General features: G+C 49.7%; 2 protein-coding genes across 2 annotated transcripts; both read left to right on the forward strand.

Moving 5' to 3' along the window:
- The first annotated feature begins 1,586 nt into the window (after nucleotides 1–1,586).
- On the forward strand, nucleotides 1,587–4,609 carry LOC107312878 (BTB/POZ domain-containing protein KCTD12-like). Its single transcript, XM_015860696.3, has 2 exons — nucleotides 1,587–1,662; nucleotides 2,721–4,609. Exon 2 carries the CDS (start codon nucleotides 2,744–2,746, stop codon nucleotides 3,626–3,628), a length of 885 nt encoding a protein of 294 aa, XP_015716182.2. The 5' UTR covers nucleotides 1,587–1,662; nucleotides 2,721–2,743; the 3' UTR covers nucleotides 3,629–4,609.
- Nucleotides 4,302–24,161, forward strand: LOC107312879 (uncharacterized). The gene is made up of 4 exons (XM_085544731.1): nucleotides 4,302–11,640; nucleotides 16,048–16,104; nucleotides 19,387–19,509; nucleotides 23,339–24,161. The coding sequence occupies exons 1-4, from the start codon at nucleotides 11,601–11,603 to the stop codon at nucleotides 23,836–23,838; spliced, it is 720 nt and encodes a 239-aa protein (XP_085400857.1). The 5' UTR covers nucleotides 4,302–11,600; the 3' UTR covers nucleotides 23,839–24,161.
- Nucleotides 24,162–25,695: the final 1,534 nt, after the last annotated feature.

Genomic DNA, 25,695 nt, shown 5'->3' on the forward strand with positions numbered 1-25,695 from the left:
CCAGTTACTCCCCAAGGACAGCCTTCCCACTGTACTATCAAATTCAGGCTATTTTTAGGCTCTTTCCCTAAGAAAAGAAGATTAATATCATTGCAGGACAGGCACACACGTGTGCATGCTGTGTGAGATAGTGTGCCTATGTGTCTCTAAAAGACCACTTTCTGGCAAAGCTGGAGATAGCAGTGGGCAGAATGGAGGAGATGCTTAAGTACTTCAGCAACCAAGAGCTAATACACTCTCCAGAGCTTCCCCCTCCACCTCGTTCTCTCCATATGGCTCAGAGCCTTTGCCCTTGCTGCACTGTAAAATTCTAATGCAAAGCCCAGCTGCCCTCACAGCATGCCTGTTATTTGCATCTGGCTGCTCACATCTGCATAGGCCCAAAAGCTCCTTACTCCACATCTGTTCACGTTGGTGTCAGACAAGGTTTTGTGACTGCCACCAGGATTTTGGCCAGAGAGAAGCACAGTTATTGGTATCAAGATATTTTCTTGCATATCTCTCTTTTCTGCAAGTCCATAGTAAGCCAGGATGAGTGAGAGGGAGGATGGCCTATAGTGCTTCCCCACCTTCACGGGGATGGGAAACTTCCCCACAGACCATTTTGAAAGAGAGTCCTTCAGTTTTCTTATAAGCAAAGCAATCTCTATCATCTATCCATCCATGCATACACTCCGCCCTCCATCCATCCATCCATCCATCTATCATCCATCCACCCAGACTGCATTTGCCTTAGGTTCAGTAGCCACCTTTTATCAAACTACCCAACAAACTGATGGAGGGGAATTCAACTCTCCAACCTCAACATCTTTTTTCTTTTTAGGTCAATCATTTGCAGGTGAAATAGAACATTGAGGTTTAAGAAGTATTATAGTGTCTCAAAAGTCCCTATTTCTCTTTCCATACTGTTGTTGTTGTTTGTTTGTTTCTTTATTCAGTTTGGAGCACTTTTCCTGTGCTCCACATCAGGTGAAGAAAGAAAAATTACACTTTCTGCCCTTACAAAATTTGACAGATGTCACATAAATGAAATCGCAGATAATCTCAGGTCAGGGCTCTGCAGCTACGTTTTGCCTCACGACGTCCCCATGAGGCCTGACATGGGTGCTAACACGGGTGAGGACAAAGCAGTGAGGACTGCATAGCGCTGTGGCTGCAGGGATCTGCCGTCCCTGTGCATCCGGAGACACTTCGAACCCCGTGGCGATAGGAGTAGGGGGGGGAGGAGGTACAGATACAGAGACACGGGAGGGTGGCTGGGGTCAGGCTGCAGGACGAGGGGCAGCCTGGCCATCATTTGCCTGGGGATGCGCGTCCACTTTGTGCGCGGTACCTCTGCGCTGTGGGTGCCACAAGGATTTCCCTGCTGGATGAGGGCACCAGGGACCAATCCCTAATTTGGAGGTGGATCCCCCCACACTCTCTCGGTCGGTATCTCCCGACCCAGAGCTGCCCAGTGCTGGGGGCTGCTCAGCGATGGGAGAAGGCGGGGAGAGAAGGCGGGGGCGAGGCGGGTCCGGGGCCGCCGGGGGAAGGCGCTCGCATCTCTCCTGGCCATAAAACGGCGGAGCCAGGGCCGGGCAGGCAGAGCGGCACGAAGCGACAGCGTAGCACGGAGCGGCACTGCTGGGTCCGCCCTGCCCAGCGCCCAGCGGAGAGGAGGTAACGGGGATGGAGGGGAACCGGGAACGGGAGCGGCCCCGAAGCGCCAGCAGCACCGGGAGAGGCTCCGGTTCCGCAGCCTCTGAGCACGGGGGGTTGCTTTGTGTGTCCTCCCCCCTCCTCCCCACAAAATGGTCTCGGACTCAAAGGCACCGAGGAGCAGACCCGGGGGGTGGGAGCCAGGGGGACCCCCGTTCCATCCCCGCCCGAGCTCAGAGCTCATTCTCACCAAAATCCCTCTGCTATGAGCTGGAAGGACACGCGGACGCAAAACTCAGCCTCAGCTCTCCCCAGCGGCGAGTTTTGCCTTTGCCCTCCTCCGATTTCTGTGTAATTTGAGTTGAGGATCCTTTGGTGCCGCTCTCACGGAGCCGTACGGGAGGACACGGGGTTGTGGCAATGCTTGCTGATGTCCTTTGGATGTGGGATGCGGCCCCACGGGGAGTGCAGCGACTTGCAAGCTGTGCTGGCATCACACCGGGCAGAGCATCGGGCAGCACTTCCAGGGTTGCTGCAGAGAAATCCCTTTTCCCTTCAGATCTAAACCCTTGCACGGAGCATGGGCTGGACTGAGAGTCCATCTCTTGAGCCAGGTTTATGTGTACACTAATTTGGGGTGTCCAGCAATGTCAAATAAACATCTTGCCTGTGGAAAGTGCATGAATATGGGGTATCTGACCCAAGGCTGGGTCTGCAGCGTAGTGCTTTGCTTGGTCTCAGACCCCCGAGGAGATCCCAGCAGTCCTCAGCTTGGCCTGAGCCTCTGTTGTGTGCTTTCCAGGAGCAAGCATGGAGTAGGAGTGCCAACAGCACAGCCACTCTATCCTGTACACTTGCATTTCTGACAGCCCTGCGGTTCATTAACTCCCCTCCTGCTCCCTTGGCATGCTAATCCAAGATAAGGATTAGGGAAGAGAGCTGACTTCCAGGCTGCCATAGGGACAGGGCCTGATCTCATACTGCTCATAGGTGTGAAAGGAGTGTGATTGGGTTTGAGGTTGGTGGGACCACGATGGCTGGCAAGCTTAACCCAGGCACGGTGCTGCTTTCTGTTGCAGGTGGGAAGCAGCAGTAGCTCACAATGGCCCTGGCGGACAGCGCGGGCTGTGCCAAACCCAGCGAGGATTTGCCTTTCCCTGAAATCATTGAGCTCAACGTGGGCGGACAAGTCTACATCACCCGGCACCCCACCCTGATCAGCGTGCCGGGCTCGCTGCTCTGGGAGATGTTCACGCAGAAGAACGTCCGCTCCTTGGCTCGTGACAGCAAGGGCCGCTTCTTTGTGGATCGGGACGGCTTCCTCTTCCGCTACATCTTGGATTACATGAGGGACCAGCAGCTGGTGCTGCCCGAGCACTTCCCGGAGCGCAGCCGGCTGCAGCGAGAGGCTGAGTACTTCATGCTGCCGGAGCTGGTGAAGATGCTGGCCCCCAAGCTCAGCAAGCAGAACTCGCTGGGGGATGACCCGTGCCAAAGTGACCCCGAGGAGCTCTCCCCTAGTGCCGATGCCGCCCGCAGCCTGACCACTGCCAGCACTGCACTCCCCAATGCTGCGGCTGGCGGTGCTGGCGGCACGGGCACAGTGGGCACTGCTGGCCCTGACATCCGCAGGGCCGGGTTCATCACCATCGGCTACCGCGGCTCCTACACGCTGGGCAGGGACAGCCAGACTGATGCCAAGTTCCGCAGGGTGGCACGGATCATGGTCTGCGGCAAGACATCGCTGGCCAAGGAGGTTTTTGGAGATACCTTGAATGAGAGCAGGGACCCGGACAGGCCCCCGGAGAGGTACACCTCCCGGTACTACCTCAAATTCACCTTCCTGGAGCAAGCCTTTGACAAACTGGCCGACGCTGGCTTCCACATGGTGGCTTGCAACTCCACGGGCACCTGTGCCTTCGCCCATGACCAGACAGACGACAGGATCTGGACCTCTTACACCGAATATGTTTTCTATCGTGAGTGACACAAAAAATAAACACCCGCCAAACCACCGAACGCCAACTCTCCCTTTCCTCTCCTGTTGCCTTTAGAAGGTAGATGTCCGTCCCCTGAATCCCAGCATACCCCTTTTGTCTCCTTTTTGAGTTTGTTCTTGTTTTTTTCCCCTCCTCCGTCCACTTTGATCCTGTTCAGCTCCTCCTTGTAGCAGCTGTTGACCACCAGACTCATTCCTTCCTTCTGAATCCTGCAGTAGCTCCCAACCCTCCTGGATGCGTGGACTTGGACATTGCCACTGAGCGTGTTTTGGGTGGGTGGGGTGGGACACCGAACTGTGCCAGGATCCCATCTGTGATGGATACCGAAGTCAGCTCTCTTGCTCTGTGCCCCGCAGCCAAGCGGGACCATGCTGCAGACACTGTGCTTGAGCAACTGAGGAGCCCAAGTGTTGGGTTAAGGACATGGAGAAAGGTGGGCAGCAGAGAGGAGGGCAGCTGGGAGGAAGATGCAGCCTCACAGCATGGATATATGGCCATTAGCCCCTGTAAGCAGCTTAGCGTTTCAACTGTCAGTGCTGGGGAAGGTTAGCTAAAGCCACACCCTCACCCTGTGTCAGGGTTTCTGGTTTGAAGCATCACTGCTGCCCTGGGGTGCCTCAGTGGGGGGGAATGGGGGTGGGTAGGGGCTGAGATGCCTGTTGGGGGGAGGTGGGTGGGGGAGGCTTGTTACTATTGGGCGTCAAATGCTTACACATCTCTCAAACTACTTGGAGGGCTGTCCAAAACGTGCCCTCACCTCTCTGCAGGCTGCAGGGGGGTGGGTTAGAATTGCACTGGAGGCATCATCTGGGCTCAGCCGCTGTAGGTCCAAAGGAATGATTGCCAAATGTGAATATTGTTGCACTTTGGGCAGTCTCTCTGAAGGTCTCTCCACTCGCAGCTCTCTGCAGCCTGTCAGGGCTGGCTGCTGCTTTGCTGGGCGATGTGTAATAAAGGAACAAAACCCACTCGCCCGTGTGTGCGTCTGCAAGGAGGTTTGTGTGTGCACCCGGGGGGGGGGTTGCTCTAGCAGGGCAATGGGAGTGATGTGCATTAGTGCCTGTGTTCAAACTCAAAGCTACCTTACCTCACTTTGCCCCTCTCCTCTTTGAGCCCTCCAAGCTGGACCATACCACCCAGCCCTGCAGGAATGCTGATGCGATCCCAAATCACCCACTGACATCCCCTGGTCCTTCCCCATGGCTGTGCTGGGTTTCAGCATCCCAGCACCCACCTCCCTGCCTTGTTTCTCATCTCCTCGAGCAGCACGAGGTAAAGCACTGGGTTAGGGAGCTTTGCCAGCTGGATGACAGCCAAAGAGGCATTTCTGCCCTGGGTTCAGCCAGGAGGGAGGCTTGCAGCTGGCTTCCCAAGAAGCAGAAGGGCTGAAGCCCTCTGTCACGCAGGGATAGCTACAACTTTATGGCGAGGCGTTCTGTGTCTGCATGAAGCAGAAGGTGAAAACGCTATTTTTATAAGGGCACATTCCTCATCGCAACGGCATTTTAAAGAGGAAATTACAACCAGCTTGCAGCAGAAGAGAAAAGGGAACTTTAGCTCTTCAGAGGGGGTGAAGGGCAGAATTAAAACCCTTTTTCATAGGGGAGGACAGACACTGTTTAGTAGTTGTTGTGTTGTTTTTTTTTAACTAAAGATTTGATTTTTTTAAGCAATTAGGACTGATTGGAAAAAGAAATTGCTGCCTTATGAGTAATGCCAGTGTTAAGATATTTGCTTTTCCCCGCTGGAACTGGTCTGAAAAAAAATGGATCTCCTAGGATTAAGGGTTTTTCCCAATAGGGAAACCGTAACAACAAAGTCAGTATGGTATCAATCTGCAGGGCTGTGTGATGTGGGCTGTTAAGCTCTATACCCCATGCAAAATATGATTGGAGCAGAATGGTTTTGAATCATTTGAAAACCGACACTTTATGTAAAAATACTGTCGCTGAGGTCTGACTCTCTCAGCTCTTAGAAATTTGGGGCTCTTTCTTTTTATTTTCTTTGAATACATCCAGTAATAGAAAGAGCTTTTGCTGCAGCCCATGGCTGGGAAGAGAGCCTGCTTAATTGGATCCTTAGGAGAAACAATGTGCGTAGAAGTGGTGGTGCATTTCTGCTCAAGGGAAGTGCTGGGTCTTGCTCAGTTTGCTTCCCTCGAGTTTGCTGGACCTGGAGGTGATCTTTGCCTTCCCAGGAGGGCAGCCCTGCTCTTCATTCATCCCCAGGGCTTTGAGGAGGAGCTGACTGCCCCAGCTCAGTGGTGGGTGTCTTTGCTGGCACCTCCACAGATGGGCACGTGGGTTATGCGTGGGCAGACCAACTGCTGTCAGCATCTGTAGTAAATCATGATGGGTTGCACATGTGCTGGGGGATTAGTGTTTGCAAAAGACCACAGCCAGGAGTTATGCCTGTGACTCTTTCAATCTGACCTGCACTGAGTTATCATTGGCTTTTCTGAAGGGAGCCTTGCTGTCAATGACAGGTGGGGACTGCACTGAGCTAGATGCATACAAGCCAACCCATCCCTATGTTTGATGGGTTGATGGTTGGACTAGGTGATCTTAGTGATCTTTTCCAATCTTAAAGATTCTATATGCCAGACCACCTACACTGCAGGTGGCTTTTAGCATGCCATAAGAAGCCCACAACCTCCCCAGGCGGCCTCAGTGAAGTATAGGGTCCCTCATGGAGGAATATGGAGCACGGTGGGTGAGAGCATCCCTTGGGACAGTGGCTGTCTCACCACAAATCTTCCCCAAGCTGCAGCAACAGCCGCTAAGTTTCAGAAAGCCAGAGCTCTGCATGCAAGGGGGGAGGCTGAGCTTCGAAAGATTATTTTCCCACTGAGGGATAATGTAACTCACCCTTTCATTTAGAGGTCCCTAGAAAACCATCCATCCTAAAATAATATCACTCATTCAAATAAGTGGGAAGGTGAACCCTTGGGTCTGCGTTTCCAGGCAAGCGCCCTGCCCACAAATTGCTGGTTATTGCTCACTCGGCGCCTTGTTCTGCACAACAATGCAGATCTGAGCAGCCTGCCCTGTGAAGCAGGAGCCAAATCCCATCTGTCTCCATCAGACACTTCTGCCACCATGAGAGAACATCTGAAAACATTTTGTTTCTGGGTCTGTTTTCAGCCCTTCCATGAGGGAGCACTTTGGTGGCAGAAATGCCTGGTTGTTTCAGAAGCTCTGCTCTGTCCTGCCAGGATGCAGTAAGGATGGAAAGAATCAGTATCGGTGGCTGGGAAGAGGAGGAGGTCCTCCAGTACTCTGGAGAACAGAAAACTTCACTCAGCCCCACAGTTTACTACTTCCAGCCCCAAACTGGATGATATGATTCAGCAGGAGGCAGAGGAACATGAAACCATTATGGAGGATAAGCTCAGCTCTTTGCTGCGTGCCACCCTCTCTTGCAATTCTAATCAGGGACATAAAGAGCATTAAGAAAAGCATTTGTGTGCAAAACACAAATCAGCTGGCAGGTGGTACTGGAGGAGCTGTACAAGCCCAGCCTTCCTGGATGAATTTAGGAGCTTTGGCAAATGCTAGTGAGAGACTAGCAGGCAGGGATGGCATCACACTTCTGGTTTTTGAAGCAAGTGAGATGAAACTGGCCTCATCATGGTCCTCTCCCATCATCACTCAAGGACCTCTAAGCAAGGCAGGGAGGAGGAGCACATTGCATCCTCTTTTTCTATGGCTGAGGTCCTCAGTATGTTCTCCCAGGCTGATGCCATGGCTGACTCCATTTTGCCTAGAGTCAACACCTGAGGACAGGAATCACATCAAAGGGGATTGACACAGCCTATCCAGGCCACCACAGCTCATTCTAACTCCCAGGGTCTTTCAGAGAGCTCTTCGGTTGGCATTCCAATGCCCAGATTCCTCAAGTCTCCTTCCCCTGCCCAGACATAAGCTCAACCCTTAAGAAACAAAAGCACACAAGAAAACAGACTTTGTGTGTTCCCTGTCCTATATGAGCTGTACGGGCAAGCAGCCTGCTGAGCCCATGCAGGCTCTGAAGAGACAGTTATTCTTGTCCCCACGGAAGCAGTTGGAGGTCCTGAGCAGAGCTGGAGTATCAAAGATGTTCAGATGCTTAAAGCTTATGATTTGAGCCACAAATGTGGTCAGATTGTGGTTCTGAGCACCCACGCTGCAGCTGTGGGGACTTACACCCCTATGTACCCCATGGACATAAGACATAAGAAATGAATTATTCTTCAAAGGGAGGAGAGGAGGGCAAAGGAGGCAGTGCTGGTGCAGTGCAGCTATCTACTGTTCCCAAGGTCTGATCAGATGGGTGATTGAAGAACAGAGGTTTCTGAAGCCTGAGTGTCTCTGCCCTGACTTAAGCCTACTCTTACTAGTTCAAATCACAGCAGTACAGTTTACCCCTTATAATGAAAAGCTGCCTGCTTTTCATTATAAGCTTCAGCCAGATGCTATTGATCAAGCAGCCAGGACAGCACAGCTCCAAGCTTGAACTGCAGAGTGTTTCATAAATGCCTGGATTTCCTCTCAACTGCAAAGCAACTCACAGTTGAAACAAAACATGAGCTTTGAGCTGAGCTCAGAGGTTTTGAGGCCTTTAAGCATTCATTGCCTCTCTACCTTAAGTGGTGGCTTCCCTATGCCCACTCTTCCTTCATCCCAGAAGAATTTGCCCAAGTGATCAAATAGCCATAAGAATAAAGGGCGATCCCCAGAGCTTGGTGAAGCATCTGAGCCAGAGGGATGCTCTGAAGCAGGCAGCAGTCCAGCAGATGTCAACAGGCCGTGTTGTTAGCTGAAGACAATCAGGCAGGACCCAGTGAATGAAACCCTGAGCAAACCGCTGCCTTCCACTTGAATCTGGAGTGAGGTGGCGGTACCTTGGTGGGAGGAGAAGTCCCTGATGGAAGGAGAGGCCAGGCCAAGGGAGTAGATTCCTAAAAACAGGAATATGGTTTTTTTTGTTTAATGAAAGAGTGCATGAAATCCAGAGTAAACCTTGTTGGAGGCTTCATGGAAGCCTTGTGGGCAGGCTTGGTGACTTCCATAAGTAAGAAACCCAGTGAGTTACAGTGCTTTATCCCAGCTGGGGATCACTTCCCCAAAGCTGAGGCTTTCAAGCAAAACTAAAATGTGTAAAACCCTGAATCCTTCCCCTCTACAGCAGAACAACAGATTCCAGCTTGTTTAGTGAAGTCCATGCAATTATGCCCTAATTCTCTCATTACAACTAAGTCTTTTTGTTAGTATACTATTTTAAGCAACTGACAGGATCAAATGCCACAAAGAACCCAGAAGGAGGGGTCAGTACAAGGGACTGTAGGCAGGGACATGCAGCTGCATCCTGGTTTAGGAGAGGAGGTATAGAGGTAATGGGTTGTAAGGGATGGGGATTCCCCACGCAGTGCTGGTGCTGTAGGTACAGCCTGTGGTTGATGGAGAAAAAAACAAGAGAGAAGTCAACAGGAAACCATTTCGTAACCCTTCTGTCACCAGCGCAGCTCCCTGCTCCGCACAGCTCCACAACCACGGCTTCCTATGTGATCTGGCAGCTCCCCCATCTCACTGATTTTGGAGCCACTCTGACATTTGAAGCTTTTATTTTCTTCTCTTTTTAAAATCTCCGCACAACGCAGCTGCGTTTCCAGCTTCTTGCTTGTGTAAGTGGAAACATCTCATTCGACTCCATTCAATTTAATGGAGAGACTCCAAGTCCAGAGAAAGTGAGGGTGCGGCCAAACATTTCCTGGTGGGCGTTCCCAAAATATCATTGTTCTTTGCGTGCCAGGATTGTCTTTAACACAAAACCCCGGGGAAACAAAAATCAACAAGAAGTCACACTGCAGCCTTTAACACTCATTTTGCTCCAGGGAACTGAAGTCCCCAAGTCCCAGCTTGGAAAGGTTCCCTGTCTTCTTGCAATCACACAGGCAGAACTGGGCAGGAAGGTGCTTCTCAGCATGCCAGAAAGCTGAAAGTGCATCCAACACATTGGGGTTGCAATAAGGTTGGGGTTACAATAAGGGTTTGTTGCCTTGAGTCAAATACCTCCAGGCTAATTTAACCAGAGAGTCTGGAACTCTTCTCCCTAAAATTCCTCCCATCCTAACCCCAATTTTAATGCTTTTGCAGATTCCAGAAAGCAAAGATTATTCCATGTGATGGGATATCTTTGCATTTTCCAAGACAGATGAAGTCTTGGCACCAGGAAACTTTGCTGTAGGCAGTTCTCCTCCATTTCTGCAGGAGGTGAGGTCATCTGTCAGTGTCATGAAAATGAAAGACAGGCTGCCCATTCTCATGTCAAGCAGAGACTTGGCAGGAACTGGGAAACCTTCCTTGTTCTATCACTGATCGGGAAGCACTCAGTTAGACCTGCTGAGTGTTGCAGTGATGGTTTCTCCTGGAGAGCTCCCTTTTCCCTTTCCCTTTCCCTTTCCCTTTCCCTTTCCCTTTCCCTTTCCCTTTCCCTTTCCCTTTCCCTTTCCCTTTCCCTTTCCCTTTCCCTTTCCCTTTCCCTTTCTTTTTCCTTTTCCCTTTCCCTTTCCTTTTCCTTTCTCTTTCCCTCTCCCTTTCCCCTTCCCTTTCCCTTCCCTTTCCCTTCCCTTTCCCTTTCCCTCCCCCCCTTCTCCTTCCCCTTTCCCTTCCCCTCTCCCCAGATTCGGTTTCAGTAAGAAACCCTTTAAGCTAGAATTCTTCATCAGAACTTGCCACCCTCAGTTCCAAGTGGATGGACAGTTGTAAAGGCACAGGAGAGTGGTAGCCATGACATGCAACAACCAGGCAGGAGGAAGAATTTCAACACAATTAAGGAGAATTTTTGGTAGAAGCTGCCAAGAGAGGTCTGCAGGCTCACTTGGGAAGAGATGCTCACACAACTTCCAGCCCACCCAGGGCAAAGAAGGCTTCCCCATGTACACCTGCACTTAGACATCCCCCAGCCAGTGGTGGTCACTGCGACCTGCTGAACAGACATACATCCCACCAGTGATAAGATCAACAGCTCTGTGTACTTTCAGATATTTAGCGAGGTCTTAGATGAAAAACTGTTGGAGGGGGCTAAGAACATCTGCAGTTTAACACGTGCAGGTCCCACAGTGCCAAAGCATGGACTGCTTCCTTGGAAATGGGCAGATGACTGTGTCCCTCAGGAGCTTAACCCAATCTCCACATATCAGCACAGAGGGAGCTATAAATGTGAGGCCATCCTCACTAGCAAGGCCATTACAGCTGAGGTTGCACCTTCAACATGGAGCCATTGTCAATACAGATTATTTACTTGCCTGAAGCTGGCAGTTTGTGCAATCAGGTACATTGATCTGCACTAACTTCAGCATCTTCACACTGGATATCAGTCTGAGCTGGTTGTCCTTTGGTAGTCCAGCAGAGGTGGTGGAGGATGAGATGCCCATCTGGAGGTGTCACTTAGGCATCTAACACAGGCATTCACAGCATTAGAGGTGCAGATGTCTCTCCATTGACTCTACCAGAAGCCTCCGAAGCAGTGAAGTTTCCTCATCCAGCCTGTGTAGCTGCAGCAGGCAATTATTTATATCTGAAACCATTGTTCAGAAGGCTGAGCCATTAGAAATTAATCACAGCACACTGCTAGGGAGTCCGTGTTTGGGATTCCTCTGTGCTTGGCAGCCCACCTGATGTGCCCAGCCTCAGCCCCCTGGGATGTCTTTTTGAGGGGGAGCTGTAAAGAAATAGATGAATGCAGGAGCATGGAACACAGGTGGGGAGGGTGGAGCATGGGCTGCCAGCAGAAGGGTTGATGCTGACCAAGATTAATGTCCTGAGGGATCTCCAGTGCCCTCACTGATCAGAGGCACAGTTGGGACCTCAGTCCAACTCCATCCCCATGAACATGCCCACCCTTATGGAAGGTCCAGCACTCTATGGAGCATCCCTTCGTCACAAACTCTGTCACTCTGACCAAAATCCACAGCCATAAATGACCCCCTGCACACAACAATCCCCAGCATTAATTCCAGGTATAAACGAGCTTTTCATGGGGAGGATTTCATTTGTTTGCAATCACATTTCTGCTCCATGGCTGGAATAGCTCAGCACCACCTGCAAAGCAGCCCCCTCTGTGCCTCTGTGCGTCATTTTTCCAAAGCCCAAAGCCATCCCCGCGGGGGGAGGACGGGGACCTGGAGCCCAGCCCGGCTCCGCATCTGCACAAACAGGACAAGGTTTGATGGGGCTCAGCCGTTCCCTAAAATAACATCCCTACCCTGTGTTTTAATCTCTTGGAAAACAAAACCCCAGTCGTTTCCAGACAGCAAGGGAGAAATTGCAGGCTTGGGTCACTCTCTGTGGCTCGGGGGAGTTTATTTTCTCTGGGGCTGCATTTTCTAGGATGGCGCTTCCTGAGAAAGCCGCTTGCCTGAGAGCTGTCGGCATTAGCTCAGCTCGCAGTAATTTGAAGACCCGGGGTCAGCAGGGAAACCACTTGTGCCAGGAGTCTGCAGGGCTCATCTGCTGCAGGATGCAGACAGAGGTGGTTTAGGGCATCTCAGACAGAAGCAGCCTCACTGGCTGGGAGCACACCTTGCAACTCACAGCGGAGCTGGATTGTGGAGTGGGGACTGTGAGGGAAAAAGAGATATAATCCAGAATAAATAATTTGAGCCTGGAGCTCTGACCTCTGTGTGGGCTGGGATTGGTGCTTGTGGTTTTGAGCCAAGTCTGGGCCTGCAGGTCAGGATTGCTCTGATGTATTGCAAGCATCCAGGCATGGGCATCAGTGGCCTCCATCACCTGTGCCACAATGTGTGCCAAGATGTAGGTTCAGGAGCTGGAGGGCACACACGAAACATGGATGGGAAGAAAAACACTCAGGCTGGTGATAGGAACCTGTGAGTATGACTCCAGCCCTGCCCTCATATTCGCAGAAGTGCTCCCACCCACTCAGTGCTCAGCACTTCTCCCCAGCTGTCTTGCTGTCATTTGGAGGTTTCCTGCCTGAAACCGTCCCTGCTAGGCATAGGTACAGCTAATATGGGCTGAGAGGGGCAGAAAAGAAGTTCCTGCTGTGGGACAGGAACTACACCCTGGTGTTCTCCTAAGGAAGGTTTTGCTGCTGAGAAACCTGGTCTAGATGAATTGAGCAGACGCTGCTGGAGCAACAAGCGGGATGCCTGCCTGCAGATCAGCTGCAATCGATATTGTCATTAGCAGCTCTGCTGGTGGCAGGGACAGTACCCATGTACAATGCATGGGATGCTCTGAGCTGCCCAAAAACAACAGGGTAGGAATCCACCAGAGAAGCTAAGACAACGTCAGTTGTCTCAGCTGTTACTCAGGTGTAAACAGGGCAAAACCAGGCAGAAAGCAAAGCTGAGAAAAGGCTTATGCTGTGTTTAGTGTGCATCAGGGGGGTGGGACCTTGGCAGAAAGATGCATGCCAGATAGCAACATGTTTTCAGAAGCCTTGATGGTGGGAGACGTGGGTATGTTGTTCTCCTCAGCCTGGCACTGGGACTGGAACATACTGCCCACCAGAGTAAGAAAGATGTTGACGAGCTGGAGGAAGTCCAGTAAAGTACAAGTGATAAGGTCTAGTAACCACATCTTATTAGGAAATGCTAAAGAAATGGGGTTTGTTTAGTCTGGAAAGGAGATGATGTGAAAACAGTTCAGCATTGGGCTAAGTTTAATTATAAAATGGATGGTAATCAGTTGTACTGTAAGGTCAGAGGAGAAAGGCTGAGAATAAAAACACCGAGGTCACCACAGAGAAGTGGCTGGGTGTTACTAACACCTCCTGTCAGCTGCAGCAGCACCAGAAGCATGTCCCTGGGGAGGGTCGGTGTCTCCTCTAGACAAATTTGGACAAGCATCTGCCAGCAGTGCTCCCCTAGAGCACATACACATGCTTAGAAAAGAGTGATGAATGCACCCATCCACTCTCATTTCTCAGCAGGCCCAGAGCTGCTGGGTGGGCACCGGGATGCTCTGCCTACAGCCTGACTAGGACAAGCCATTAGAAGCCCCATGAGTGTCACTAAGAAGAGGATGCTGTGTTCTCATTTCCATCTCAGCTACATCTTTCATCTTGCTGTTTTACATTATCTTTACTTCCTCTGCTCTGCCAGCACCCACCTGCTAAACCCATGCCACCGTTGCCTGTGTCTTCTGCTTAACCCCACCTGCAGCCACAGCCCTATCTGAGCTGGTTATCTCCTTGATGCCTGCAGGAAATGAGTTACAGGTGGGAGACATGCGTAGATTTCAAAACACATAGTAAACAGAGTCTGGAAGGCTCTAGCAGGCAACTGACAGCACCCAAATGTGCCTTATGGTGCCTACCTGTGAACTTGGGTAACTCAGAGGGAACATGTGTTTTCATGAGTTCTTCAAGGAGTTCCAGGCTGTCCTGGCTGTCCTGCCATCACAAGTCAGATCCTGCTCTGGAGTCATTCAACCACATGTGGTGAGGGCGCCTACCTGAGTAACCAGCAAGGAGGTGCAACCCAGTAAAGCTGTGATTTTCCATTTATACCATTCCACATCTGAAAAAAAATCCAGAGGATTTTTTTTTGTTTGTTTGCTTTTTGTTTTTCTTCTGAGGCCTAGAAACAAACAGCATTTTTAAAATCTCAAGATATTATTTGAATAATCAGTGGCTGGGAGTACAGTGACACTGATTTAAAGGGATTAAGCTCCAACCTTAAAGCTCAGCGAGGTTGCATTTTTCTGATTGATTCTTCTAATGACAGTGGTGGGGGAGAGCCACCCTGGCTTTGCCCCATTATAAAGTTTGGGTCCAAAGTCATACATATTATATATATATATACACCTATATATGTATATATAAAATAGCAGTAGGGCTCTTAAATGCTGCTGGCTTTTCCGCCCATCTCCTGCCCTTTCTCTTCCCCTGGCAGCTCCTCTGCCCACCTCCATCCCTTGCACCACCCTCACAGAATTCCCACTCGTGTCCCAGAGGACATACTCTGTAATCACATCAGCTCCAAAGGATGTTAAGGGAAAACTGAAAAGCTTTCTAATAATGAATAAACCTAGAGGGATTATGTGCCCTGACCCATCTAGAAATGATACGTGAGCAGACTGAAAATGCAAACTAATACATTAAAGAGAAAGACTGGGAGAGGATTTATCAGCCCAGCTCCCTGTCCTGCCCTTGGCTGTGCCTGGCAGAGATGCTTCAGACTGAGGTGGTAGAAACCCCATGAAATATCCCCATGGTTTGTGTTCACCCTGTTCTGGGAGGATCCCCCTTAACCTTGGCTCATGGTGATGCCCAGCAACCCACAGCAACGTGGCTTCTCTCTCTTATCATGTCAATTAGTTTCTAACCTAATGTGGGGATGGAGAGCTCCCTTAGAGGGCTTTCCCATTAAAAGCCATGTGTTTTGATGACTATAGCAATTCCCCCATCAACTCCCACTTTAATTTTTTTCTCTTGCCCCTCATATCTCACCCTCCCCAGTGTAAAATCCCCTTTGTGCCCGTCACGACCAGCTTTGGGCAGACATTAATCCTGTCTGTCTGTCCCGAGGGGAAGTGGCCAGCACCAAAATTAGAGCCCAGCTCTATTCCCCGAGGGTATTTTTGCACAGATCTCCTGTGGTTTCTCATCCCCTTGCCCAACACAACCAGCTCAGAGCACTGAGCCAGCATTTCCTCATCTACCCAGAACAGCCCCGGGTTCTTGCTGTATTTTTCTCATTCAAAACTCACCAAAGTGCATGAAAATCTCAAGCTACACCCTGTCACAGGCACAGCTTTTCACTGCTCAGCCTTTCAATTAACCTGTCGGCAGGCTTTTCATTAGCGTGCCTTCGTTAAGTCCCCATGCAGCCTCCCTGGCCCTGGCCAGCGGATATTACTCTCTGCTCACTGTAAAAATTTTCCACTTGACTGTTCGCCCTTTCCCCTGCATCGTTAACAAAAGATTTCATCCTAAAATGGACTCTCAGGGATGTCTTATTATTATATTATTTATATGTCGAGAATGAACTCTTGATTCCGTTTCTTCTTTTCTCCATCTTAATAAGCTTTTAATACTCTGCGGAAGCCAGACAATCCCCCTTTGGCAATTGAGTTTTCTTAAAAGCCTCTTTGATGGCCTTTATCAAAAAGCACTCAGGAAAATGTATTAACTGTTCTCCATTATCCACTATTTTGTTGTCTTATCATAAGGCGAATATTTTTCCCCCCATATATTGTGAGCATGCAGACAGTTTTTAACTCAGTCTTTAATTATTATTTCAATTTGCTTGCTGCATACCACGGCACTTCCAGGTTCTGAATGGACCCTTGCAAACATATTCAGTTGAACCATGTCCTCTTCCCTTTTTCGAAGGGAAGTTACCAAAGTCATCATAGTGAAGCAGAGAGCCAGACTCATATATTTTCCTTTTCTCTAGGTCCTGTCGTGCGAGGCCAACTCTCCAGGCAGCTCTCCAGGCACTTCAGCCTCCCAGGTAAAGGCACCCCAAGGGATGTTCAAGGGATAGGCTGGGTGGTGACGGTCTGGCTGAGCAAGGAGGGGCCTTAGAGGGCTCAAGGAGCTCAGTTTCAGTGCTGTCTTTGTGCTGCTCCTGATTCCCAGTTGACTCAGAGCTTGGTGGCCATAAGGCCCTTCATCTCACTTGCAGGATGTCATCTAAACTGTTGTACTGTTGAATAATCTGGCAGATTTTCCAATGAATTATGTCTTGGTCTCAAACTCTCCTTGAGTAGGAAAAGGCACAAAGAGTGAGAAGAATGTGAAGTAGGCAGAGGACTTTGCAGGTTCAAGATTTCATCTCAGTTTTGGGGTGAAGTGGTTTCTGTTCTCTGGAAATTTATTCACCCCTTTATGATTCATGTTTGGAAAGAGATAATGATGCTCCTGCTGTCCGCTCTGGCTGGAAGTGCACTTGAACAGATGAGCTGGACCCATGGCATAAGGGATGAAGTGCTCAGCAGGACCCAAGGGTCTGCATACTGTTTCTGTGTATTGGGATAGGATTTAGCTCACATAATAGAGCTGCAGTGATTTTGGCAGGCCTCAACTCCCCAAACTGACATTAGAAGAAAAGGGAGAAGCTTTTCCTTTCACCTTCCTACCTCTGATGTCCTCAGCTTGATCAGCACACTGAGCAATCTCCCAGTCTTGGCTGGGATCTCCCTTTGAGACCATTATTGTGTGGAATGTCTTCTTGGCAAAAGTAACAAGAGAGGAAGCGAGCACTGTGTGGAAATTGCCTGTGGGCCTGCTTTCTGAAAGGTGACTCCTGGAAATGATACAGAAAAGCATATTCTGGTGTAAAGAAAGACAGCTGGAGCCATTTTTGTGCTGGACACACTGCCAGGGAACAGCATGTTCAAATATACAGTCCCTCTGGAAAGCACTTTCCCAGTCTTTCCTCGCTGCTTCCTTATAAGTGACGCCTTGATGCTCTTGAAGGAACCTTCCACTGTGTGCACAAGGTCCATTACTGAGATAGTTTTCCATAAAATGGTGGAAGAACAAGAAGCACTTGGGTGGGGAGATGTCTCCCATACAAAAGGACAAAGAATAGCTGGATTTTGTCAGAAAATGGAAGGTAACAAGGCCAGACAAGCTGAGCTTTCCTTCGAGATAGCAAGCAGCCTAGAGAGGTGGAAAACCTGAGCCAGGGCAGTGCAGTCCTTTCTGCTACCTTCTCACTGCTGAAGTGAAACTTTCAGGTCTCACAGCTAAGGTTGTGCTCTGATGAGGGTTGGGACATGAAGTTTTAGTTCAGGAGAGGTGTTCTTAATGAACCTGAGGCATTGGCACCAACAAGCACAGGTGACCCTACTGTGGTGGCCTCATTCCTCACCAGTATCAGTGAAAGCAGGGGGACTTTTGTTTTCTCTGCTGGAGTTGTTTGCCTCCTCGTGGAAGGAGATTGGCAGGAAACCAGCAAAAAAAAAAATGCGTATTTCTTTAATAAGTACATACTCATGAATCAGCCCTGGCAGATGTACAAGGCAGGCTCTGGGTTTCCTCAAACTCTGGCTGACTCCAAGGGAGAATTCATTTCCTAGCGTTTCTCCCCATCCCCTCTCTTGTCTTGCTTCACCCATTGCCAAAGAAGGCTTTAACCCAGGGCCAGCACCAAGAGCTCCAGCACTTGCTGTGTCCTGAGCATGGGAGGCAGAAAGCAGCACATGAATTACGATGACTTGAACTACTGTGGTGTGGCATCAGAACCATTACTTAAAATCAAGCCATAAACTGCCTGTGACGTACAGCCCGTCTATATATTGTGTGTAAGGCATTGATTAAAGAGCGAGCTAAGCTAATTGGTGTTGAAGTCATTGCTATTAACACATGAAATCCCTCCTATGCCTGGAGCACTCTGCAGTACTGTGACTCGTCCAGGCTGACACAAGGGGTTCCAGTGGGATGCTATGAAGGACACAAAGGATGATTCCAGGGACACAGGGTAGAAGTTCCAGTGGAGTGCACTGACCCTTTGCAACTACAACAACAACAAAACAATACATATATATTTGTGAAGAAGACATGAAGTTTGCTACCTCATCTTTGCCTCCAGGCAATAAAGAAAAATTAGATCTACTCAGGTGTGCAAAGCCTCTGCACAGAGAAGCACTCACCCTCCACTGGCCGGCACACTGCTGCTTCTCCTCCTCCTTCCAATCCTATTAGTATTAGAGAAGGATAGAGCTATAACAGGAAAAGCCACCTCTTAGCAGCACTGCTGACAGCTTGGCTTTTAAATCTTTAATAAAAGCTGGCTTGCACAGCTGCTCTCATCTGCTGCATGACAGCACAGGAAACCAGAACTCCATGGCCTACTCTGCCTGGTGCTGGGTGCTGGGGTCACTAAAGCACAGCAAGGAGCCTTAGCCTTGCAGGTCTGGCTCCATCAGAAACTCTTTCCTCTCCACCTATGTGCCAGGTCCTGAATTCAAGGCTGTGTTCCCTCATCTCATATGGAGGGAGCAGATGTTCTTCCCTATATCCTACGCTCCTGTAACCCAGAGAAGAGGGGACAAGTCTGTCAGCAAAGGACATGATCCACCATGATGGCTCAGGGGCTGAGTTCTGCCCTCAACCCACACAGCACCCAGAAGTGTTTGCAAGACCCCGTGGTACTGAGTTCAGCTCAAGCTTCCTCCTCCATATCTCAACTTCAGACCACAGGCTGCCTATGGAATGAAAAGGGTGCAAAAATAGCTACTCTGGGACATTAATTAGAACCGCTTATAGACCTGCTGACACATGGTGACCACAAAAACTTTACCAGATCTCAGGGTGAAATCTCCCTATTGCCATAGGGAATAGAAGGCTGTTTACAGCTCAGGAAGGAGTTTGTAATTAAGGAGTGATCGAGGGCATGGAGCTTGCTGGGATTCTGCTGCCCTCTCCTGGATGCAGCATCTTATTTTGCCCCGTGAGTTCGTGGGCTGTTCATGGAAGCTGAGTGTGGATAGGTTGTCTGCAAAGCCTGTTTCTCCAGCATCCATATAAAGTAAAAAGGGGACCTACATAGATGAGACTGTGGGCCATACAATGTGTGTCCCACTCTGACCTCACACCTTCAGTGTAGCAGATACTGCCCAGACCCCACCCAGACCCCTCCTCACCATGGGCACACAGCAGGGTCATTCAGGAGGACATTCAGATCCTGGTGATGGTCCCTTGTAGAGTGTGGCCACCGCTACCTTCCTTGCTCCCTGTGCATCATTCACTTTCTATGAGTTTCTTTTCTTGGTCTTGATTTTTTTAGGTAGCTCTTGGCTCAGTCTGCCTATTCCCCAGCCTTCAGAAACAGAACAGAGCCCTAAAAAACATATGTCTTCTTCTGAGCCCATCCTGGACCTCAAGACAGATGCAACAGAAGCACTTCCAGGTGAGAAACATGCTGTTTGATGTGCTGGGTGCCCGCAGTCACACACAGAGCCATGCATTGGCCACCTTGATGGACCTGCACTAAGCAGCAGACACTGATTAGAGATAGGTATTCCTACTGGTCCTGCGTATAGTTCCTTCTTCCTGCTATATCCCATTCCTTCACTTCACACACTATTCTCTCCTGGCTCTTTTTGTACCCATATCAAGCTGCCACAGAGTACACGAAGTCTCACTGGCTTACAGTTGACTTGGAAGGGACACCAGCCTGGAGCTAGTGAGATCAGCTTCCTAATGGAGCGGGTAGTGATGGTTTGCTCCAGGTAGACATTCCCCAGGCCTGTCCATGCCTTTGGAAAAATCTCCTGTCCCTTTCCAGCTTGAAAATCTCTCCACAGGGAGAGCAGCTCCTCATGGTTGGGCAGCACCTCTTGCAAAGCTTTTACCATGTGCAAGATTGGTGACTAATTCCTGCCAAGGAACTGGAAGGTCTCACCTGCAGAGATCAACTTGGCAACAAGTGCCCAGTGAAGGCTGCTTTTGCTTCATGCAGCACCAAAGCATCTTCCCCAGACCAGATGTTTGCTGGTGTGAATCAGCACGGACCCATTGGCTGCAGCAGCTTGCAACATCTGTCACTGGAATTTGACCTCTTGTGTTTGAATTCATCCTGCTTTGCCAAAACCAAACATGTTGCAAGTCGTGTCCCTGCCATAAAGCTGCAGACACTGACTCCAAAAGTACAATGAAACAAAGCAACTCTGCTAAATCTCTGTCTGGCAGAACTGCTGGCCATCAGATAGGGGTTCCCAACCCAGGAGGAATCTCACAGCTCCTCCAGCAAACTGCATGCAGTTTGTCTGTCCTGGTCCTACTGGGGTTACCATAGCAGTTAATCCACGCACAGTGTCACCAGAGCTGCAGATTTAGCACAGCCTCGCTGGCACAACCGGCCTAATTGAGGCTCTTGGGAATGCAGAGGCTACTGCAGCAGGCAGATGGGGTCAGAGCCATTTATTTACACAGAGTCTTGTCGTTCTTTGATGAAATAAGGGGGATTAGAGACAGACAGGAGTGCAGACATCAGTTTTCAGGCTCAGCTTGATTTTTCAATAATCACTTTGGGCAGAGGCGAGACCTGAGATTCAAGGGGATAAGGAGCTGGCAGAGCAGCAGCTACACTGCATCCAGTATGAGCAGGCTGTACATACACCCATCACCATCAGATTTCATGAGAAATATTTAGGGGAGAAAAAGAAAAAAGCAAAAAAACTCCCATAAATCTGTTTTCTAAACGCACTTTTAGTACTAGCAAAACTTTAGTTGAAGCAAATGGTTCAGGTCTGTGCCCACCTCCTTCAGGCACACACAGGGATGCAAACAGAGTGAGCTCCTCCAGCTCATTTTGAAGCTTTCTTCCATCTCTGTGTCACACGCTACATCAAAGAAGCTGGGAAGGAGCTGAATAAGCTTGTGCAGAAAGTGGGACATGATTTTTTGACCCCAAGCAGTGTGGAGGTGGTGTTTTTCATTTAAAATCTGAAAGGAAAGGACCAAGAAAATAAAACCACGAGGCTAAAGCAATCAGAGATGCACAGAGCTCTGCTTCTGCCTGTGGGGAGGGCTTCCCTCAAAAGCCCATCTCTCTGTCTGGCTGTCTGTTAGGTGCTCAGAGAGTGCTTTTGTTTGGGAAAGAAGAGGGTAAGTTCCTCTTTTTCTGTGAGACATGGGTGTCTGCAAAAAGCAATGGAAGAGGAAGAGCCATCTTTGAGGCCAGGTTTGTCTGAGCTGAAAATCCCCCATTGACACAGGGAAGCAATATAGGAATGAACTGCTTTTTACTCCTCCGCACACAGATCCCTCCTAAAAGCCCAGCAGCATCCCTCTGGCATCAGCCTTTTCTAGAAAGGAAATTAAGAATATTTCACCCAGAGCCACAGGGCTATGGACCCTGTGGGCTCAGGTCTCTTCTGGAGCTGGAGGCACTGACACAGAGCAAAGCAAATAATGTGAGCCTGCGACCTGGCACATGGTGAGTTCATCTCCTTGTCAAGTGCTCAGAAAACAGTGCTATCCACAAAAGCAGCAAGGAGCAGGGACAGCATGTTCTTCCTCTGCGACGTATGAGTTTGCCACGTGCAGGAGCCCATTAATTGCACTCAGCAGGATTTCCAGCAGCACCATGGGGCTAACTTGGAAGTGTCACTTCCGCACTCTAATTGATGCTCTACAGCAGACAAAAGTGTCACGCAGGAAGGAAAGTCTGAGAAAAATTAGAAAAGGGTGATAAAATCTGACAATGTAACAGATCCTTTCTCCCAGCTGAGTGTGAGGAGCACTCGGGAGGAGTGGTGAGGTGTGATGGGGTCATCTCAGGAGCTGTACCCATGTATTGCCAGGCACAGGGGTTCATGTTGCTATGGACAAGAAATGCAATGTGAGGGAAGTTTAGCCCAGGGGAAAACAAAGTTATTTGCTCCCCTCCAGCCCTTTGCAATTTGGGAGCACGTACTGTTGCAGGTGGATGCTTGGGCTGCGGTCCTTGGCCAAGACACTCAGCCAGGAGGAAGCTTGTGTTTCAGCATCGTATGGGGAGCAAATAAAATCCTGCTGAGATCTGCACTTCTCAGTGTGTGCAGGACCATTTGTGCAGATGTTAGCATGAGAACATACCGGAGCAGGCTATGGCGTTTGAGATAAAACAACGCTAAGTAAATTGCTTATGGGCAGTTAATAAGTATTTCCAAAAGGCAGTCATTAGAAGTCATCAGTCCATTGATGCTCAGTGCCTCAGCCACCTAGAAACGCCCAAACTATGTTTTTGTACCTAAACTAACAGAACTATGCTGCTGATACCTGCAGAAGGTCATGACTGAGCTGTGTACTGACACGGAGAGAAACTGTAATGCCAAGTTTGCTATTGCCATTGGATGGCCTAGGAGCTAAGATACCAGAAAATGGAAGAGATGTGAGTTCAGCCTGCAGCTAAGCCATAGGCTCCTTGTATGAATTTGGGTGCATCAGCTTACACTCCCCTTGCCTTAGTTGCCCATTTCACAAAGGCAGTTGTGAGGCTTGCAGATAAGGTGATTAAAGCAGTCTAAGAACTTACAGACTTTATTCCATCACTCAAAGAATTTGGGGCTAAGATACATCCCTGCAACTTCCTGGTGAGACGTGACAAAGAAAATCCAGCCTTCAAGGCTGTTCCTCAGCGATGGATGACATTTCAGCTTTCCACCTCGGGTAAATGTAGTGCCGGAGTTGTTCAAGTAAATGTCAAAATAAAAAAAAGAAGAGGAAAAGAGAAAGGAAGAGGGGAAAAAATAACCCTTGAGAAACAGTTTTCAAGGAAAAACGAAGTGCACCTTGACATTTAGTAATAGGACAAGGCAAAATGGTTTTCAACTGAAGGAGGGGAGATTTAGATTAGATATTAGGAGAAAATTCTTTACTGGAGGGCAGTGAGGCCCTGGCACAGCTGCCCACAGAACTATGGGTGCCCCATCCCCAGAGGTGCCCCAGGCCAGGTGGGATGGGCAGCACAAGCTGATGGGGGCAGCCAGCCCACGGCAGGGGTTGGGGTTGGGTGGTGTTTGAGGTCCCTTCCAAACCAAGATGTCCTGTGATCTTTGTATGTTTTTCTGTTTCCATGGGGGGCAAAGTTTAGACTGGGGGATTTGAAATAGAAGAATTTTATACATTCATTTTAGAGGAAAATGCCCAGTGAAGCCACACTACACAAACACTTAAATGTCTGAACTTCTGCTTTGCCCCACGGCGTCACAGCCATGCCCCTGATCTCTCTCAGCTCTCTGCTTTCCCCTCAGTCCACAGTGACTCAGAGGAGCCCAGACCAGACCCGGGGATGAGGCAGGACCCCGCCAGCTCCCTGTGTGGGTGTGATGCTGCAGCCTCCAGCACCAGCAGTCACAGTGAGCCCAGTCCTGCTCCATCCACAGGTGAGAGCATCTTGGGCAGAGACCCCACGTCAGAGCAGGGGGACCCCAGCCCTGTGGACTCTGTGCCGTGTCCAGAAGCCCCCGAGGAGTGCCCTGCTCGCCCCAACACCCTGGACTTGTCCAAGTCACTGAAGAAGCTGGAGGAAGTGAAGCAGATGGGGCAGAGACGTAACAGTGACCACACAACAGTGAAGGAGAACGGGGTTGGGAGCAGCCCTGTGACCACGGCAGTGAGTGAGGAGAGGAAGGCGCTGGAGTCTGAGCTGGGGAAGTGCATCGAGGACTTCCGAAAGATCAAGATCCCTCGTGCCTTTCCCAATAAGAAACGGCAGTGGCAAAGCGAGCTGCTGAGGAAGTATCAGTTGTGAGGGGTGCAGTGAGGCTCTCTGGGGGTACCCCCAGCTGGTGGGTGGTACAGGGCATTGGTATGTCTAGGGTGAGGAGTGTAGGCTGCTCCTTCAACAGGCATCGCAAGCCTACAACTAGGGCAGCATGCTCCTTATCATGGCCATCAGGAGGGATGCATGCTGTCCCAAATGGTATGAGTATAGGTGAAGGGATATAAAAAAGGGAAGGGGGCCCAGGGAGAATCACCAGGGGAAAGCTATCTTCCAGCAGGAGCTCTCATCTTTGTGCAAACGAGTTTTCCCGGTGTTTCAAGTAATAAAATATAGTTAATGTCAAAAAGGAATTCAAGTCTCCCCATCTCTTTGGCAAACATGTTTAGCTCAGCTGCTCAAAGCTGTACAAGTGGTTTTAGATGTTCCATTTCCTTTAAATTAATGGAAGTTCCCTATCTGACTCCCTTCTGTTCTTGGCAAAACTTCCCTATCTGTAATATCTGCAACTGGAGAGCTGAGATTCAACAAAACCTTCTTTTCGTGAGAGGTCATGATGGTTTGCAGATATTTTCCTGTTCTTACACAAATCCTTGAATGCTACCCAGCCTCGCACGTGGGGCTCCAGCCAAAAACGAGTAAGTGAGAGGCGGAGTGCATCTCCTGCAGAGCCACGGCCAAACCAATCAGAATCAAGTCCCCATCATTCTGGCCAGTTCTTGGCTGCTCCTTGTATCCAGGTGCTGTTGGATAGCTGAAACCAACCTGAAAAGGAGAATGGAAGAAAATCAGCTATGTGGGGCTCTTCTGCAGGATGGGAATTGGGTAAGTGCTTGTGGGTAGGGACCAAGAAGGGGGTGGGGTGGGTGGCTTTGGGTGGGGGAATGTCACAGCCACTCATTAGGGAAGATGGCGGGTTGGAATGCAAGTGGTCCTGGAAATCTCAGGAGGACTTCATGGATGTTCTTGTGATGGTGGTGCATGATTGGCCAAGTGGATGCACAGCTGGATCTGCTGCCCACTAACAGAGTAGACACCAGGTGTGGCTGTGGTAGACAACAACATTGGCCCTAGTGATCAGAAAGAGCGAATGTCAAGATCCTGAGAGGAGCAGGGAAGATGAGCAGCAGAGCACAGACTCTGGCTGCTATGAGGTGTCACCAGCCTCCCACAGAATCCTATTGTCAGCCTCCCCCCACTGTGGACCCCTAGAATCTCTGAGAGCCACCTCCTGCCCCATCTGCGGCCTCAAAACCTCCCACTGATGAAGGATAAGGGAGGAACCCCCAGCAGCAAGCAAACTGCAGGGCCTGCAGGGCAGCCCTCCCACCCCAACAAAACCCACAGAAGAATTTCAGCGTGTTGTTGTTTTTTTAAGTGAAACGAAAACAACTCAATTAAAAGCCCGATGAGTGTTTTGTTGGGCTGAATTGCTTGACCTTTTGGGGGATGGATGAGGAAGCTGGATCTGCATTCTTCTTCCTTTTATATACAGACACAGTGATAATGTTTACAGGAACTTGTAGAGACAGGGGGGTGCATGCTGCCTTGGGGAACCACCACGTGCTGGGCTTCAAAGCTTTTTGGGACCTCCAGGCTTGCAAGTGGTGAACATGAGCTGATGGGTGAGCTTTTGGGGTCTTCTTCCCACAGATGGAGCAGGGTTTGCCAGCCCCACACCAGTGGGTCCCACCAGAACTGCTAGGTGTTCTCAAAAGGGGCATGTTTATCCCTATTCCTGGGATCATTCTTCTGGATGTTGTGCAACCAGGTAGACTAAGGCTTTCGAGTTATGTTTTACATAACCAGCTCTATTTTTAACTTAATCTCCTATTAATTAGAAAGTGGACTTTGCTGGAGCTGTAATTAGAGTTCACGTTTCCGCAT

This window comes from Coturnix japonica, chromosome 4 (assembly GCF_054131305.1).
Source record: "Coturnix japonica strain WE chromosome 4, WE-NBRP24, whole genome shotgun sequence".
NCBI classification, from domain to species: domain Eukaryota; kingdom Metazoa; phylum Chordata; class Aves; order Galliformes; family Phasianidae; genus Coturnix; species Coturnix japonica.

What these genes read in the sequence shown, in the direction of transcription:
- LOC107312879 (XM_085544731.1), top strand. Translation starts at nt 11,601, where the DNA reads ATGACCCCCTGCACACAACAATCCCCAGCATTAATTCCAG. An exon ending in CAGGCACTTCAGCCTCCCAG is followed by an intron (nt 16,105 to 19,386) that starts GTAAAGGCACCC and finishes TGATTTTTTTAG; the next exon opens with GTAGCTCTTGGCTCAGTCTG. An exon ending in TGCAACAGAAGCACTTCCAG is followed by an intron (nt 19,510 to 23,338) that starts GTGAGAAACATG and finishes CTTTCCCCTCAG; the next exon opens with TCCACAGTGACTCAGAGGAG.
- LOC107312878 (XM_015860696.3), top strand. Translation starts at nt 2,744, where the DNA reads ATGGCCCTGGCGGACAGCGCGGGCTGTGCCAAACCCAGCGAGGATTTG.